Source organism: Corvus cornix, chromosome 3, assembly GCF_000738735.6.
Source record: "Corvus cornix cornix isolate S_Up_H32 chromosome 3, ASM73873v5, whole genome shotgun sequence".
Taxonomy (NCBI): domain Eukaryota; kingdom Metazoa; phylum Chordata; class Aves; order Passeriformes; family Corvidae; genus Corvus; species Corvus cornix.
The window spans coordinates 90586252-90603654 of record NC_047056.1 but is presented as its reverse complement, the minus strand read 5'-3'; the positions used below and the strand labels follow the sequence as shown (position 1 = coordinate 90603654).

General features: G+C 42.6%; 1 protein-coding gene across 3 annotated transcripts in view; it reads left to right on the top strand.

The window, feature by feature from the left end:
- Window positions 1-612: 612 nt before the first annotated feature.
- HCRTR2 (hypocretin receptor 2) overlaps window positions 613-17403 on the top strand; it is a 36803-nt gene continuing 20012 nt past the window's right edge. For all 3 annotated transcript variants that reach the window (XM_039570077.1, XM_039570075.1, XM_039570076.1), the window contains exons 1-2: window positions 613-1081; window positions 16312-16490. In XM_039570077.1, the coding sequence (XP_039426011.1) occupies window positions 853-1081; window positions 16312-16490 (408 nt within the window). In that variant the 5' untranslated portion in view covers window positions 613-852. The remainder of the gene's footprint in view (window positions 1082-16311; window positions 16491-17403) is intronic.

Below are 17403 nucleotides of genomic sequence, written 5' to 3'. Positions count from 1 at the left end.
TGAATGCGTGCTAAATGCAAGCCACAGTGAGGTGTCACAATCTTCAAATCCAGTGAAACCTCACATTTGTCTGCTCATCTCTCTTAGGGATTTTCCCACCAGGGTTGGGAAGCCCACAGGGTTCTTGTTTTAGCCTAACTTTCAAAGCAGCACAGAAAGGAGACAGCCTCATTAGCCACTGTTTTTTAATGGCTCCTTTAACCCTGTGCTTCTTTCCACCGCAGCTTTCCACAGCTTTTAATTTACAAATATCTTGAATATATCTGGAATACACTGTAGAAAGGTCTAAAGGGAAGTGCTTGTGCAAGAGAGGGTGAGAAACCGAGGAGAAGCAGTGTCAGAAGAGGGATAAGCAAGCTGGAAGTAGTGTTGGGGGGAGAGATGAGGACCTGGGGATGAGCTGAAGCGGGGGGTGGAGGAGGAGGCATGCAGAGATGCGGGCGTGTGTGAAGGCGCGTGTGCATGGTGTGCGGAACAAAAATCGACATCGTCTGAAACGGACGTGACTTTTCCAGCGGGGGGGGTGCACTCTGGCACCTGAGGCATGCAACCTACCCCGACCAGCCTTTTCCACGACGGTGCAGGGGTGCAGCCTCCGCGGGGGAGGATGGACCCCTTGCCCGGTCGGGGAAAAGGCTGGTCAGGGCGGGTTGGGGACCGACGCGGATCCCCAGCCTGTTCCCGCATTGGTTCCCGTAAGTTCCCGCGTCATTTTTCTCCCCACACCCCGCTTTTCGCACTGGCAACCACAAGCCTCGATGGACGGGCGGGAGAAAGCTTGGATGCTCTGAAAGGGTCTGGGTTTGGGTTTGTTGGTTGTTTTTTTCCCAGCCCCCGGAACAACCACTAGGGATGTCCGGGATTCAACCACAGGATGGTTCCCCTCCGTACAGGAATTGGACGAGTGGGTCGGAACTAAACGAGACGCGGGAGGCTCTTTTAACCCCTTCCTCCGACTACGATGATGAGGAGTTCCTGCGATATCTCTGGAAGGAGTATCTGCATCCCAAGGAATATGAATGGGCGCTGATCGCCGGCTACATTGTCGTCTTCATTGTGGCTCTCGTCGGGAACGTCCTGGGTGAGTCGAGCTCCCCCAAACTTCCCGTTCTCCCATCCCGAGATGGGTTTTGCATGGAGGGTGGCTGGAAACCGGGGTGGGTTTCGTATACCCAGCTGGAAAGGCGGCAGTCCCCAGCCGAGGGGGAAAGTTCAGGCTGCGCGGAAGGGCCCCTAGAAAGCGCTCCCCTGCGCGGGCGAGGGGCGCGGCGGCCGCTCGCTGCCGGGGCCAGGGCAGGGCACGGGGAGCGGGGCGGCGGAGCGCACCTGGGCGGCTCGGCGGCGGAAAGCCGCGGCTGCCGGCTCCCGCCCCTGTCCCCCGGGCAGAGGTGCTGAACCCTCCCGGCACGGCCGGCGGCCCCGCCTCCCAGCCCGCTCGGGAGGATGCTGCTCCCCCGCGCAGCCCCGGCCGGCCGGCGGAGCCCGGCGCCGCGCTGGGGATATCGAGCGCGGGGTGTTTCCCAGGACAGAAACGGGAATCAGGGGCGTGGGATAAGAGGAGCGGGATGAGGGGCCCGGGACGGCGCCCGGCCCGTGACGGAGCCGGCGGTGTCCCCTCAGCTGCGGCAGGCGCAGAATGCGCGGCTCCTTCCTCAGCGCGCAGCGGCCGCGCTCCGTCCCCGCGGCTGGAGCGGAGCGGGGACGTGGGGCGGGGCGAGGCGGCCCCTCCCGGGCGCTCATTGAGGAGCGAGGCGGGGCGGCGCCTCTGCTGGAGCCCGCCTCCTCCCGCTTCCATTCATCCTTGAAGGAGGCGGCGGGGCACGGGGCTGCTTGGCGGCCGCCTCGAAGGGAGTGTGGCGGAGAGCTGAGGATAATGAAGGGACGGAGGGAAGGCCCGGGTGGGCTGGGGCGGCGGGCAGGAGCGGTGTGTGGGAGCGGCAGAGGGGTCTGCCCGTCAGCAGCCCGCCTGCCGCTCCCCATCGCTCCTCTTCACTCCCCCGAGCTCGCTGCCGCCCACGGCGGTGGCTCTCGCCGGACTGTGGGAACAGGCGCCTGTGCTGGCGCAGGGGAGCGCGGCCACGCGTGTGCGCACACCCGCCCGGGCGGCCGTGCCTCCCATCCCGCGGCCGTGCCCCATTCCCCGCGGCCGTGCCCCCTTCCCGTGGCCGTGCCCCCCTCCCCGCGGCCGTGCCCCCTCCCGCGGCCGTGCCCCCCTCCCGCGGCCGTGCCCCATTCCCGCGGCCGTGCCCCCCTTCCCGGCCGTGCCTCCCATCCCGCGCCGCCCCCCTCCCGCGGCCGTGCCCCCATTCCCCGCGGCCGTGCCCCCTCCCGGCCGTGCCCCCCTTCCCGCGGCCGTGCCCCATTCCCCGCGGCCGTGCCCCCTTCCCCGCCGTGCCCCTTCCCGTGGCCGTGCCCCCTTCCCCGCGGCCGTGCCTTCCCAGGCTGGGGAGGGGGGCAGGTGCTGCTCCTCAGCAGTTCTGCGTTTATGAATGGACACGGTGTGGCCGCTGGGAGCCGGCTCCGCCAGGAGGACCCCCTGGGCTGCAGTCACGGCCATTGGCATTCCCTGGGTCCATCCGTGGTGCTGGCATGAACGGAGCGCGCTGGGCCCCGCCCCGCCATACGGGTCTTTCATTCATGTTTTTCAGGCGGAATTGTGCGTGTCAGGGCTGTCACTGCAAACTCTACAGGCTTCCCGAAGTGACATGCAAATGAAACTGCAGCCAAAGGCAGCATTTTTAAAGGCATTTTTAAAAATTTCAACGGACTGATGATGCGCTTTTTTTTTCAGTGTTTCTGAAGCGTTGCACTAAGTGCTTGTGTGCACGTTTGCTCAGTCCATTGCTCGGCAGCCAGCTTGATAGACAGTGTAAAGATAGCAGCCCTGGCAAAGAGGCTGTATTTTAAATTAGGAAAAAAACTGTCCTTTGGTCTGATTTTGAGCAAAGGCTATTTTAGGAGAACCATCTGTGCTTAACATATTTTCCTCCACCCAATGTAAATAAGCTGTCCTCTTGCCTGTAAAGATTCAAGGTCAAATCTTCAGCTGTAGGAGCTTTCACTCTATTTACACTTTTTCCCCCCGAAGCCACGAGGAGAAAAGCTTTCCTCTCTGTGCAGCCACAAATAGAGATGATACCAATGCAGATGTGCAGCTGTTCTTTCCTTGCATTTGTGTACATTAACTCTTTGCTTGGGATGGAAACTGGCATCTGGCTGTCCACCCACCATTCATTTTACTGGATGGAATGTCCACTTTTTGTCCTCTGAAATCTCTCTCTCCAAGTTGTGGTACATGGTAGCAAATCTCTGTCTTAAAATGGACAGAGAAGTAAGTACCTGAACACTTTTCTATCCATTCCTCTAAATCACAGTAAATCCTACAATAGGTAATTCAGCTTTACAGCTGGACTCAATGATCTTAAAGGTCTTTTCCAACCTAAATGATTCTATGATCCTCCTCAAGCTGTTTGCTCCAAATTGCTGGTTCTGTTTGTGGTATCTGCAGGTGCAGGTGCTTGTTAGCTGAATACTGTCTCATCTTTATTTGAGAAAGCTCACACTGCACTGATTGCAGGCTCATGTGATTCTGAGGAGAGAAATGGATGTGGTCTAGTGCTCTTTCCAAAGACATTTTTAAGAAACTTTTTTACTACCAGTGAAATCTGATGTAGAACTCTGCACATGTTAATTTCTCTGAGAAGCTGATTTCTGCTACTTGAAAAATCCATATTCAAGGTTAATCTGGGATTTAGTCATGGACCTTCTCAAAGAGGAGCAGGAGTGCTTTTAAAGAGAAGTGGCTACTGGTGCTTTATAGTATCATCATTAATGATGCATTGCATTCTTTTGCTTATGTTTGCCCAGTGTTGCAGGACTCGTGGCATGTGGAGTCAATGCTTTGATTCTATTTTTAACATGTCCTAGCCAAATAACACTTAAGCAACCAGGAAGGACCCTCTCTTTCCGTATGTGGTGCTGAAAATTACATTTCTGCTTTTTATTTTGGTTTGTGCACTCACATGGGATTAGGAGTGTCCCAGAAATTATATCTGTGCAAGTGGAAGGCACAGCACATCCCTCAGATATTAGTAATAAACTGGATTGAAGCATTCTGACAGTTAATTAAAAACCAAGGGTACAATCAGCTCGAACTTTGATTGACAGCTAGTGGGTTCTTGAGTGAGATACACAGCAGGAATTCCACGAATAGTAGCATATAACAAGGTCTGCATTGCTATTTAGCTTTAAATTTAATTAGGAGAGTTGACACAGATTGTCTGAGCTGCTGCACGAACCAGCTAAAGTTGTAGTGGTTTTTGTCCAAAATACTCATTACTTACTTATTTACTTTCTGTGAGATAAGAATTAGGAGAAAGCAAAGCAGGCACAAAACTTGAAAGAATATAAAGAGGTTTATTAACAGACCTAAAAGAAAGGAAAAAAAAAAATCATACCACACCTTCAGAACACTTCTCCTCCCCCCACCTTTCTCCCTTCTCCCACTGACAGTGTAAAAAGACAGCCCTTGAGATTTTCAGTCAGTTTACCACTTCCATAATAGCCTTGTTCAGTTCACTTAGGGAGAGGAGTCTCTCTTGCTCATGCTGTGGAGACATCTCCACAAGACATTCTCTCATGGCTTCAGTATCACGAGACAGCTGCCCGGGTTGGTTCTCTGCTCACATGTGAGAATCCCTTCCCCTGATTTACAGCTTTTCCCACAACTGCTTTTGAGGGTCCAGTCTTGAGCTACTGGGGTACAATTTTAAGGTTGAGCTGTTCAGAAACAAAGGTTCTCTTCACCCATCTCTGGGAGCATTTCATCTCTAAGAATAGAGGCCCTCCTCCTTCCCTGGGAGCAAAGGGTCCTCATCATCTTCATCTCTAAGACTATCTCTGGGAGCATCTCTCGGAACAGAGGTCTTCTTCTGATTTGGAGCAAGAGTCCTCATCACTTCCATCTCTCCCTGTTCAAACTTCTCATCAGATTACAGCTGCTTCAGCATTTGCTTATTTCAGCGCAGGTACTTTTGCTCACAAGTGCAGTTTGAACATTCCACCCCCATGCTTTTATGAAATTACAACTGATATCTATGATATCTGATGTATCATAGTCTTATCACCACCATAGCTTCACAACAGAATTTCAGCTTCTAAGCATCTCCTCTTTCTCCTCCCTCAGGGTTTCAGCTCTTCCTTCTTTACTTAATGTCTGCAGGCCTCATCTGTTCTGGAGGAAGTTTACAGCACTGAAAGGGTTAATTTCACCTAGGCCTTGCAGCTGGAATTCGGTTATCATTGTTGGTCACATGATCTTTGCTGGGCAGCTGGCAGCTTCAGCTGAATCTTCGGCCGCACTGGAGAGGTGGGGAGGGGAGCCAGGCCACACCATCTGCACGGAACAGGGCTGTGGGGGGGCCATGGGTGGAACAGGGCCCATCAGCTCCAGGATGGCTGTGTCCCGGCCTGGCCCGGCCCTGCTGGGCTGCACCAGCCCAGCCCAGTTACCTGTCCCAAGGCTGGAAGCAAGAGAGAGCTTTCCCGGGGTTTGTCCATTCTTAAATGTGGACCACAGAGGCGGTCAGAGTTTTTAAGTGGCTTACAAAATTGTCAATATTCAAACTGGCCAGCTGATAGGTTCTGTCAGGTCATCGAGGAAGCTGTAAGCACCTTTTTGCAAGAAAATCACTTCTGGAGCTATGCTAACCCATGACAAAAGTGAAAAATATTAGCAAGTCTCTGTATTTGAATGCAGGTTTCAGTATTGCACTCAAGTGCTTCCTGTCAATGATTCTCTTGTATGCCTGGGTATTTCAGTGTAAGCCAATGAAAAGAAACAGATTTTAAGATGACTTTATGACATATTTACATGAACATTCAGGGAATCTGAAATCTAGATGGCAATATTGGTATGATTTGTCCTATTTTCTTCTTCACTTGGTCACTATTTATCACTAGAAGCAGAAATAAGTGTGGAGGGTAAGGACTAACTGTTTTGCAATAAGACCAAAAATTTTCTTTACTACTGCAGAGCAATGAAACTCTTGCAATTTCTTTGCACATCTAGTAGAGAATGTAGGACTTCTTAATGTAGGATGTATGTTGACTGTAAAGATCTGTTTCTTCTTTATTTGAAAACGTGTCATTAAAAACATTGCTTGGAAATAGGAAACTAGATAATTAAAGAAGGACAGGTATTTTTAGGATGTCTGAACGTCTCTGGTTACTGACACCATTCCAGACTGATCAGCTGCAGTAGTTAATAACTGGAGTAAGACAGCAAAGGATTAAAAAGTAATGTACAACTACATATATTTAACTCTGTTTGTACATATGAAGAATGCAAATGGTCCTTGTTGAAGTTATTCATTCACATGGGTCAGGATTTTTCTGATGAAATGGTTTCTCTCAGGGAACATGCATTCAACAAAATTAAAATGTACAGCAGAGATCACTTGGTTTGATCAAAGACTGAAGGCAAAACAACCAACCTTCTTGCATCCCACCAGCTGGGCTGCTGGGCCTCTTGGCAGGCCTTCCCAGAGCTGGCAGGGGCTGAAATCTTTAGCACATACAGGCTGCCAGTGCCCAGCTTGAAAGTCCTCAACGCTGCTGGCTTCCAAGGGTAAGAGACCATGTAGTACATCAGTGAGAAGTCTCAGAAACTTTCTTTACTCACACAGTTTGGTGATACTTGTTTTTCATTCCAACTCAGAATGAGATTGTGAGAGAATTACTCTTCTCTGGATAGCTGTATTATTTGTTACCTGTTTTACAGTAACTGCTAGTTGTGCTGAGATCTGTACAGAACCCAGCTGTGGTCCATTCTTCAAAGAGTTCACAGTCTGACTCATAGAGTTCAACAGCCTTAATTTGACTTTTTTTTTTAGGGTTGGAGAAGAAAGAAAATCTATGTATGGCTCTAATTCTAACCAGAATCCTGCTCAATGCCTACGAATAGGCAACTCTCTCAAATGCTGCTCTGTTATAATTTTAAAGATATCCAGTGAATACTGAGGTCTAGGCATACATGCTTGTGTTGGTAGAATTGGATGAGTCATGTATTCTCTTAAAGGATCTTCATGAATCCTATTTCATTGCTGTAGATCAGGCATATTTCATTTAATTACATTTTAAATTATTACATTTCTTTTCTTTCAGATTAGTTGGGGAATCTAACACTGAAAGGACTTTGTAATATCAGCATGAGAGTCACCTTTATCCGTTGGATGAATAATAACTAGAATGGCTTTATCATTGTTAAGAAGACAGCACATAGTAAATGATACAATATGTATATATTTTATCTACCTAAGAGAAAGTATGACCTCAATTTATGTAAGAGTTCGAGTATCAGTTGAAGTCCACTGGTGTTTGCACAATACAGGGATTACTCACCATCTTTCAAAATAAAAAAAATTTGAAGGGTTTGGATGTTTCTTTGTTTATAAAGCATAGTTTATTTTCTGTGTTGTATGTCAAGTGAAACCTTCTTTGTTTTCTTGGACATAGGAAGCTGACTTACTTTCTGTCTCACAAGTGGAATGCGTCAGAAAAGAGCTATGATGGATTGTTCCCCAGGGGAAGGGGTGCCAGGAGCTGAGGGCAGCAGCAAGACTGACAGGGCAGTGTACTCACCAACACAGTCCCACAGTGCCTGAGAGCTTGGTAGGTCTGAAGATGTTTACCAGGTTTCAGTCACCTCCCAGCAGTCACCAGACAAATCCACAGTGATGAAACAGGTCTGAGGTTAAGCCAGAAAGCCAAGTCAGTGGATGAGTTTTACAATCAAATTCAGCAAGGCAAAAGCATACTTGCAACCTGGTCTTTGCCTGAGCCTGGTGTGAGAGCCTGAGCTTAAATGCAGCTCTGGGGCAAAAGGCTGACTCCCAGAAGAGTACTCCAAAACTACAAAAGCTCTGTTCCCAAAGCCTGGTCTCAGCTTACGTGCCACGCCATACCAGACCTGGCCTCCAGCATGGGCAGCTAGCTTCTGAGCAGGGGGCAGAGGTTGCAGAGCCTGGGGGTGCACTCAGCCCTGACAGAACTGTGCTCTGTCTCCTGGTTCTTAGTACAGTAGGACTGCAAGGATTTTAGCCAGTTCATGGAATATTACATTGACATGAGGATCCATGATACAGATTCAGTTGTATAATATGGAAGATATTTGCTGGAACATGTCACTAGCATAGTGAATTGTGTTTTCTTTGTATATCCTGCAGAAAAGGCACTCTTACATCTCCATTGGAAACAGACATAGCCATGGAAAGGTTTTTCCTCGTGCAACTCCATATTGCAGTGACTGATGCGTGCTTTTTGAACAATATGTTTTCAAAGTTGCACACCATTTCAGCTGTGAAGCACACCTTAATTTTAATGTCATGCAGCTTTAAATTGAATCAGCAAAGTGTGAAATCTTTTTATCATAGTGTCATATACAGTATGACAGCTGTATTTCTGACTCTTCCATCTGTAATAGGAAGTGTGGATAAAGATTTTGTAGGCTTTATTTGTAATAATATCAATTATTATTATGAAACATCTGGTCAATTGGTATAGCCAGCTCTGCAGAGATGACTGGGTTTGCCAGTTAATACTGGTAATGATTTGTGTGTGTGTGGTGAGACATTTTAAACCAATCCATCTGTCTTAATCAATACAGTTAGATTAGGAAAACTCTTTGATGTCACCTTTCACTTCCTCCAGAGCTGATCAAACCTGGCATTTTGGGCAGTCTGTTTTTAGAGCATAGCTGATCTCCTGCTAATAACTCCCATTTCCATTAGATTGTTAATTGCCTAAGATTATGTAATGTGGCCGAGTTAGAAAATGAATCCTGTGCCAATTAGATGGTTGTTGTACAGTTGTGACCTGTAGACATAAGCTTCCAGCACACACAATTCAGTTCTTGTTTTCTTCTCTGGTGCCAGTGCCTAAGATGTAGAAGTGGGCTGGAGCACATGAGTAACCCACAACCCTCAACTCTTAAGTCTGTTTAAAACCTTCAGTACGATAGAACATGTGGTAGGTAGAAAACCTCAGAAAACATACTGCTGCAAGCAAGCTAGTTGCTGTATATCTGCTTTATTTATGTAGATCCTCACTGTCTTTTGTGGGTGACAGTTCCCCATTAGTACATGCCAGTGGAGCTGATATTCAACAAAATACTTTGAGATCTCATGTGTTCTATGTTATTCAAGTGCATTTTTTACTGTTTCGGTATTTTTCCTGTGCGATAGAACCTACACATACACACTTGTTTATATGTGATACACAGGGAGCATGACCTAGCCACCTGCTCCTTTTGTCATGTTTTTAAGAATTCCTTCAAATATGTGTTTGAACACATCCATTGTTTCCTGTTGATGAGGAGCTATTGCCTCACTGGTAGGCTGTTTAATTCCTTTACTCAGAGTATTGTCTGTCTTTTCAGCTATCGCACCACATATTCAAGGACAGTTCTTATCTGCCAGGTATTGTTACCAGATACAGGATTTTTTTTCAGTATTTCAGTTATTAAAAACATTGTATAAAACAGTGTATTTTCTTTGTGTCATTTTTTCTATTACTTTTCAATGTAAGCCTGGTCTCATGTTGGTCTCCTTTCTTTCAGATAAGATTAGTTATGTAAAAATGAGGTAATGTGTGAGTTTAGAGCTTAATAGTGGGTAAGAGATGGACAGCCTAAGGATTAGATATCTCCCTATTCAAAGAAGATATTGCTTTGTTTTAGATCTTTTGTTCTCATTGCTGGTTTCAAAAACCCCTAATCAAATATCCTCTGCAATTTAGTTAAAGTGCTTCTTTCCCCTTAATCAAGATCATCAATAAAATTGTTGGAAGGAAAGCCTTCCTTAAATAAAATAAGCTTAGTCATAGGCACCTAATTTTTAGACTTTTAAGTCAAAGCAGAAGAATCCTTAATCAGGAGTCGTTCATAATGAAGGTAGTTTTAATGACAGCATTCTTCCTTCCAGCAGTATACATTCAGTGTTTTTACAGGGGCTCTAGCTCTCCACAATTCCTTGGTAGCATATCCACTTAGCCTTCCGTTCAAACTTCCGTGATTGTGTTGCTTGACATCCCACCACTCAGATCCTGATTTGCAGCAGGTACTATCACCAAAAGAGAACAAGAGGAAGAATTCCATACAGAGAACCAATTAATTGTGAGGGGAAAACAGTTGGGGGGGTGGGTAGATTAGGAGATAGAGAATAAATATGTATAATTCAAAACTATTTATCCCATTTTTTGTCACTAGTTGTAAAATACTGTGAAGAAGTAAAGATTTTTAGAAGCTTTCTGCCTAATGCATTTGGAGATGCTGATTACCAGGTCTTATAATCACAGCATCAGTTCCAAATAACTTCTGGATGACCATATTTTGATATTTTAGTCAAACAGTTGTGAGACTGAATTACCAAAGCAAAATAAAATCATTGTGGTTTAGTATGAAAAACGATAATTCTTTGTTTACATCCATCTGGGATTTATTATTCATCAAAAATTAGATAAGAGATGAAGTAATTCCTTTACATATGAAAATGTCAGGTACTGCTGGTTATGGAAATTACATTTCTATTTTGGTCAGGAAGTTGCACTGAAAGATGACCCATTGAATAAGGAGTTGACAAGACTTCTGGAGTGTGAGGGAAATTATTTAGGGTTGACATGTAGAAAACAAATTGACAGCTGACCCAGCAGTCCACCAGAGGAAGGACTGCAGCACAGTGTTTAATATGCTCAAGACAGCATAAATCTTCCAGGAGGCAAGCAGCTGCACTTTATACCAGATGGAGCCTTTGTATTGTTTTCATATTCAGCTTGAGATACAATGAGCTGTGCTAATTGATTAAACACCATTACAGACTCTAATTAAAATGCCTCAGGACACTAAACCACAGAGACTAAATCTGTACGTGAAAAATACCAATCTCACTATATTGTCATATTAGAAAGGGTTTTTTTCTTCAGGAATATGAGGTGAAGCTTTCTTGATGGATTTATAACAGCAATCGTCTTAAATTTAACTTTGATTTTAACCTTTTATTTTTTTGTCCTTTCTGGGACTTTCCTGAGAGAATTTTTTGGGGAACGGGAGATCGTCAGTGTTTGGAGGATGGGTTGACAAACCAGCTTCATTATCACAGAACTGTCCTCGCTTATGGAAAGCCTCCACAAATTTTTCCAAACGCTTTCAGTCTGGCGGCTCCAGCTAGTTTCCGAGCCTTCACTGACACTCTGTGGAAAAAGTGGGAACAGCAAGCGCTTTGCTTAAAGCTCTGCTGAAGTCTGGAGAAAGGAAAGGTGAGATGAAGGAGCTGGGACAGCCATTAGAAAAAGAGCTGCTCCTTGTGACAGCTGGCTTGCGTGTTTGCACTTGCAGGAATAACTCTGAGTGGTTTTGTAAAATAAAAGCAAAAATATGGAAAATAATACAATACATTGGGCAGGTAATTAGGTTCCATTAGCAGTAGGGAAAATCATGCAGAGCAGAAGCATGTTCCTGAATTGCTATTTTAAATTTATCTTTTTTTTTTTAATTATTCTAATTCTCTTTTCTTCAGTGTCTGTGTTAACACCGCTTTCCCCACTTTCTTTCTCAGTCCCATTTATAGCCATGTTGCATAAAAACCAGCCATAAGTAACATCAAAGGTTGCATAAAAGCTTTGCATGTAATGTTAAATTGAGGTTTTATTCAATTATTTTTACTATTTCACAGATTTTTAATGGAGGTCTAAAGAGCTCAGTTTGGGCCACTCTTCTGTGCCCCAGCTAAACAGGCATTCTGTTAGCACTGTGGTATCTCCCAAGTTTTTTTAAGTAGGCTGTTGCTGGCCTCATCTCCTGTTTTATAATTTTGAAGTACTTTTTTGTAAAATACACTCCCAACTGAGAATCTTTACTACCTTTCTTATCTTCTCTTCTCTTCTCTTCTCTTCTCTTCTCTTCTCTTCTCTTCTCTTCTCTTCTCTTCTCTTCTCTTCTCTTCTCTTCTCTTCTCTTCTCTTCTCTTCTCTTCTCTTCTCTTCTCTTCTCAAGTGGAAAGTCACAGCTCTGCTATTTCTGTTTGGGTAGGCAGATGGCATTTCCACTCCATGGAGCTTTCTTTCCCTAGCATGTTGCTTGAGTGTTTATATGTGAGCTGAGTGTCTCTCTGTAATACAAACTGCCTGAGATGAAAATGTGTAATTAAAGGAGTGCAAGTGGAGAGTTTATGAAATTCTTTTGTTCAGACACTTAACTAGCTGCACAATATTCAGTGGCATAGTCAAACTATTTTTCACTCCTATAAAATAGCAGGTTTTGGGTACAGGTAGAGAATCTTTCTCGATGAGCTGCTAGAACACTATCAATGAAGCTATTGTCCAAGACTACTGAATAACCTTGGGCTGTAGTAAACTCAGAAAAACAGCGAATCTGGAAGGAATGTATTGAAATAATTTTATGTCATTTAGGACCTATTTATGTCTTTCTATCATTCTGTCCTATTCAAATAACTCGTAGCAGATTCTCACAGCTTTTTAGCCTTGCACTGAAAGAAAACATTACCAATGCTTGTGGCAGGTTGAAAACAGTACTTCAAACAGCAGAGGGCAACGAGGGCAGAGAAAGCTGACTTGGTTTTAGAATACTTCCTCTTCAGAGGCTATTTTCACAATCTATTTTTTTTTTTTAAATATATACATTCATGGAATGAGTTTCTGGGATATTTAATTATTATGGTAGTATGTAAACATTTGTGTAAACTTAGAGCTGATTAAGGTGCTCTTGTGCTATGTGCCATAAAAAGAATGGAAAATGTTTTATGCTGCAAAGAAGAGAAGAGGTCAAAAGGGGAAATACACAAGCATAAGCAGAGAAATATAAAGTAACAAATTATCTTGCATTTCTATGCTTGCAAACTATTGGGCTTTTTCACCTTCCAGGTGCCTACCCCCATGGATTAGAATTCAAAGGTATTCAGGGCTACTTTCTGTACTTTGGCTTTTCTGAACACTGGTACACCCTGAGTAGCAAGAAGCATAGTCTTTTATATTACTCTGAGGAACAGCAAATACTGAAGTTCATCTAAATTCCATCTGTGTTAAGCCAGTGTGATCTGGAAGGTTTAGTACACAGCTGGGAATTAGGAGTACAAGTTTCTTATTCTGTGTCTGATTTACTGTACAGCCTTTAACTTCTGTTCTGCACTTCACTTTCTTTGTGTCAAAGATGAAAATGGTAATATTCCTTAGATCTCTGCGGTATCGTGAGGCTTCATTTGCTGATACTGATAGACAGCTTTGAACTCAACATGCAGAATGCTATGAATTGGTTTCTGATGCAGCTGGCTGCCAGTGAGATTGACCTCATATTTTTAAACTTAATAGATTTGTTTTACCAGAAATAATGTTTATATTCAGGTCTTTTTCACATGGACCAGCACAGGAATGGGAATAGGCCTGGTCAAAGACCAAACATATCTGCTTAAACCTTGCACCTTTAGGCACTGATGTCCATGGCTGAAAATGATGAACTTGTCTGAATTGGGTAGAACACAGGACTGTTGAAATGATAATATGAGAAAAAAGTAGCCAAACCCTGAACTTTTATACAACATTTTATTTAATTTTTGCCTGTTGATAAAAGGAATAAAAAGTACAGAAAACATTGCCACTTAATATCGACTTTTGCCTAAATAAAAGGCAGGACCATACTTTGAATATGAATTGCACTTAAAGAACCAGCCATAAGTAAAGTTCCAGATCTTCAAATTTTTAGAGTTAAGTATTAAAATTATTGAAAGTGAAATGGTTATTACAATTTTTTCCCCAGCACTGGATTTCCAACTGCAGACAACATTCCAGAGGCGCAGCAATGTATTATTCCCTGTTAGGTGTTGCCTCTGCACTATCAGACTATAATTGCGGTAACCCCATGCACGAGTGACAGTGATAAAGCTCTGATTAGTTACATTTTAATTAGCATGCAATGCTAAAGAAATAACTACTTTGTTAGGTACTTTAAATCTTCCAAATGGGAAGAAAATACAATTAATATGATGTTTCCTTTAAGCCTTTAATTTATAAGCCTTGCCTTTTAGCTATCTGAGGCCACATGTAAGAAAAGCTGTAATTCTGTGTTCAGGAAGAAAATAATAGAAGAAATGTATACTGTATTCTCTTCAAAACCAGTACAAGAACAGTGAAGATCTTTGTAGAGAGGTTTTCATTTGCATTTATGAGAGCATGATACATATATAGCAAAAATTAAATTTATATAAGCTACAGAATTCAGAGCTATCTCTGCAACACATTAAAATATATGAAGAACATATGCTGCATCACAACAGAGGTTTTAGACGAACCTTGGAAGTCTATATCTTAAAAAGATAGGTAATAAAATCACCTGGTCTTAGAGGAAAGTGAAGGCACTTAGCCTCTCCCATTCTCTATGTCCTAGTCTAAATGTCTAAACATAGCCCTCATGAAGAAGTACTGCAATCTCAGCTCCTGCCACAGCTCTGGTAAGATCTTGAAAGAGTATTCTGCCCATTTTGGTCCAGAAAGGTTCAGTTCAGTCTGAAAGTGTCCAGAGAGCAGCAACAAGGATGGTTGCAGATGTTCTAGAAATGACTAAAAGATAAATAAATAAAATAAAAGATATTTTAAAAAAAGAATAAAAGATAAAGAGCTCTGAAGTTCTGAGGAAATACATAACAAAAATCCTTACATATGTGAAACATTGCTGCAGGAAAAAACTCTTCCTCATTCCTGCCTATGTGCAGAAAAAAAGGTTATATAAATAGCGGCAAAATAAAAGTTGATTAGACATGAGAAGAATTTTTTTGGTAGAGAAGATAATTAAACAGTGCAACACATTTAAGAGATGTGTGGTGTCTTCAAATGAAACATTTTAAAATGTAAACTTGCCAACAGTTGCTTAGTTGTAGTCTTGCTGTAGTTCTGGTGCTCTAAAGACACAAGATTTGTGGAATGAAGTAATATATTTTATTAGATCAACTGATACAGCTGGAAGATAGACAGAAGCTTTCAGGCACATCATCCTTCTTAGGATCTAAGGAAGCATCTGATCTCAAGAGCTTATGTGCCTTAAAGTCTGTGTATTTTTTCCAGCTGTTTTAGCTAGTTTAATGACTATAGAAGAGTGGCTTAACTCTGGCAGATTCCATTTTAGATTTGGGCAATCTCTTGAAGACCTTTTTAACTCAATTTTTGACATTCTCTGATCTGTTTAATATATCTAAATTAAGCATTATGCTATATCCTGACAGATTAGGAGACTTTGAACCTTCATCTGGATTTGCATGATGGATGAATAATTGTTTGCAGGGAAGACCCTTTGATGTGCTATGAATTTTATTCTTGTCTTACAAGAAGTCTTGTGGGTGTTTCTGGAAAATTTGCATCAGTTTTTTAAAGATCTTCGGGTGAATTAATTTAAAGATCTGAATAATTTAAAAGCTTTCGATTGCTACAGTTACTCAGGGTTTGTCTTCTGAAATTATTTTAGAAGTTACTTTTGGGCTACTTTCTCAGACTTAATTATGGCATTTTTAATTTAGCAGCTTATGAATTCAGTGTAATGATTTTAAAGGACTGATTTGCCTCATTTCTAAAAGTCTTTCAATTTGAAAAAGAGAGACATAAAATATACAAAATGAGCTTTAAAGGCACATCTTATAAAGCGCCTGCTACATGCTGCTTTTGATCATCATCAAAAATGTAACACATTTAATACAGCAAAAATTACTTTAATTAACTTACTTCAAATCACAGTTACCCAGAAAATTATTACAGATTCCCTGCAGATTCAATAGATATATTAAATCCAGCAAAATATTTTATAAAATTATATTTGACTTGGTACAGTTTACAAGATTCTGTGTTGTAGCAATTTGATTTAAGCATCATGCTATCATAAGAAAACAGATAAACTTTTACAGAAATAGATGTGTATTTCTGTAGACTAGAGCCAATGGCTTGAAAGAGAAATAAAGAATGTTGTATGAGTAGTTAGTGAAGATTAACTAGCAGAAAAGTAAGATGCTTTATATCTTGGATTATTTTCCATGCTGCAGTCTGTGGAAAGCTATTCTTTGTGTATCAAGAATCTCTCTACATGTACTCTCTTGTTTCCACTCTAAAAGAAAACACATGGTTCTTGCACTGAACTGCATATTCAAATATTCTGTATTAAACCAAGGACACAAACATTTCCTTAATTCCGCAAAGTCAAATGTTTTCCTCTTAAAGCATTTCCTAAGTCATTTCCATTTCACTAACTTGTCTTTCCAAATTCAGTTTGCCTTGCAGTGTGGAAGAATCATCACATGCGGACAGTTACCAACTATTTCATAGTGAATCTTTCTCTGGCTGACATTCTGGTCACAATTACTTGTCTTCCAGCAACTTTAGTTGTGGACATCACAGAAACGTGGTTCTTTGGGCAGACCCTCTGTAAAGTGATTCCCTACCTACAGGTATTATTTTTCTGTGTTTGTGTACACATTACCCATGTTATGAAAACCAGAAATAACAATAGCATCTTCCTAATACTACTAATCCAATGAAAGTCTATACCTGATACTGAGTAGGTATCTCAGGGTACACGCTGAGGCCTAAAAGTCTCTTCCACTTGGGAATATGATTATGCTTAATAAAGACTGGTTTTGGTCCGATTGTTGGACTTCAGCAATACACTTTTTGGGACATTTTTCTGATGCTCTTTACTTTTAGTGATCTTTTTTAATGATTCAGAAGGGATTTAAAGCAATAAAAATGTCTGTAAATAGAAATAAAGTCATTAATATTCTCTCTGTGTGGATATAAACAGCTATACAAGTGTCCAGGACAGAGAATACTACTTCTGAAGGCAGTCTGGGCATTTTTTGTGTTTACTGATTTTGTGTTCTTCAGAAATAGTCAAAGTATCCAGGTTCACTGGGAGTTGATCAGATCGTCTGCCTTAAGCAATAATTGCTTCTACTCATTTACCTGTGGACTTAACTAGTTTTGAAATCATTTGCATCAAAATGATTGACAAATACCTTTTCTAAGAATAGGTGTTTGGATGAACTGACTGAGCAAACTGGAATGACAAGTGCTTGGCTTTGTAGTCATTAAAATTCAGAAGAATTAAGCAGTATTCAGAGTGTATGCAGATAGATCATCAGCTCTGTGCCTCCAGCACAATTTATATTTTCGGAAGATACCTCTATGGCCAAAGAGCCACATTGTCAAGGACAACAGTTCTCCAGCAGCTATGAGCTCTACTTGATACAATCAAAATCCTAACTTTTTTTTTCAAAACCTCCATTCTAGTGAAAGAAAATCTGAAGCGTGAGTGTTCATCTAGCATACAGATTGAAAGAATAAAATTGAAGTGCTAGGTTA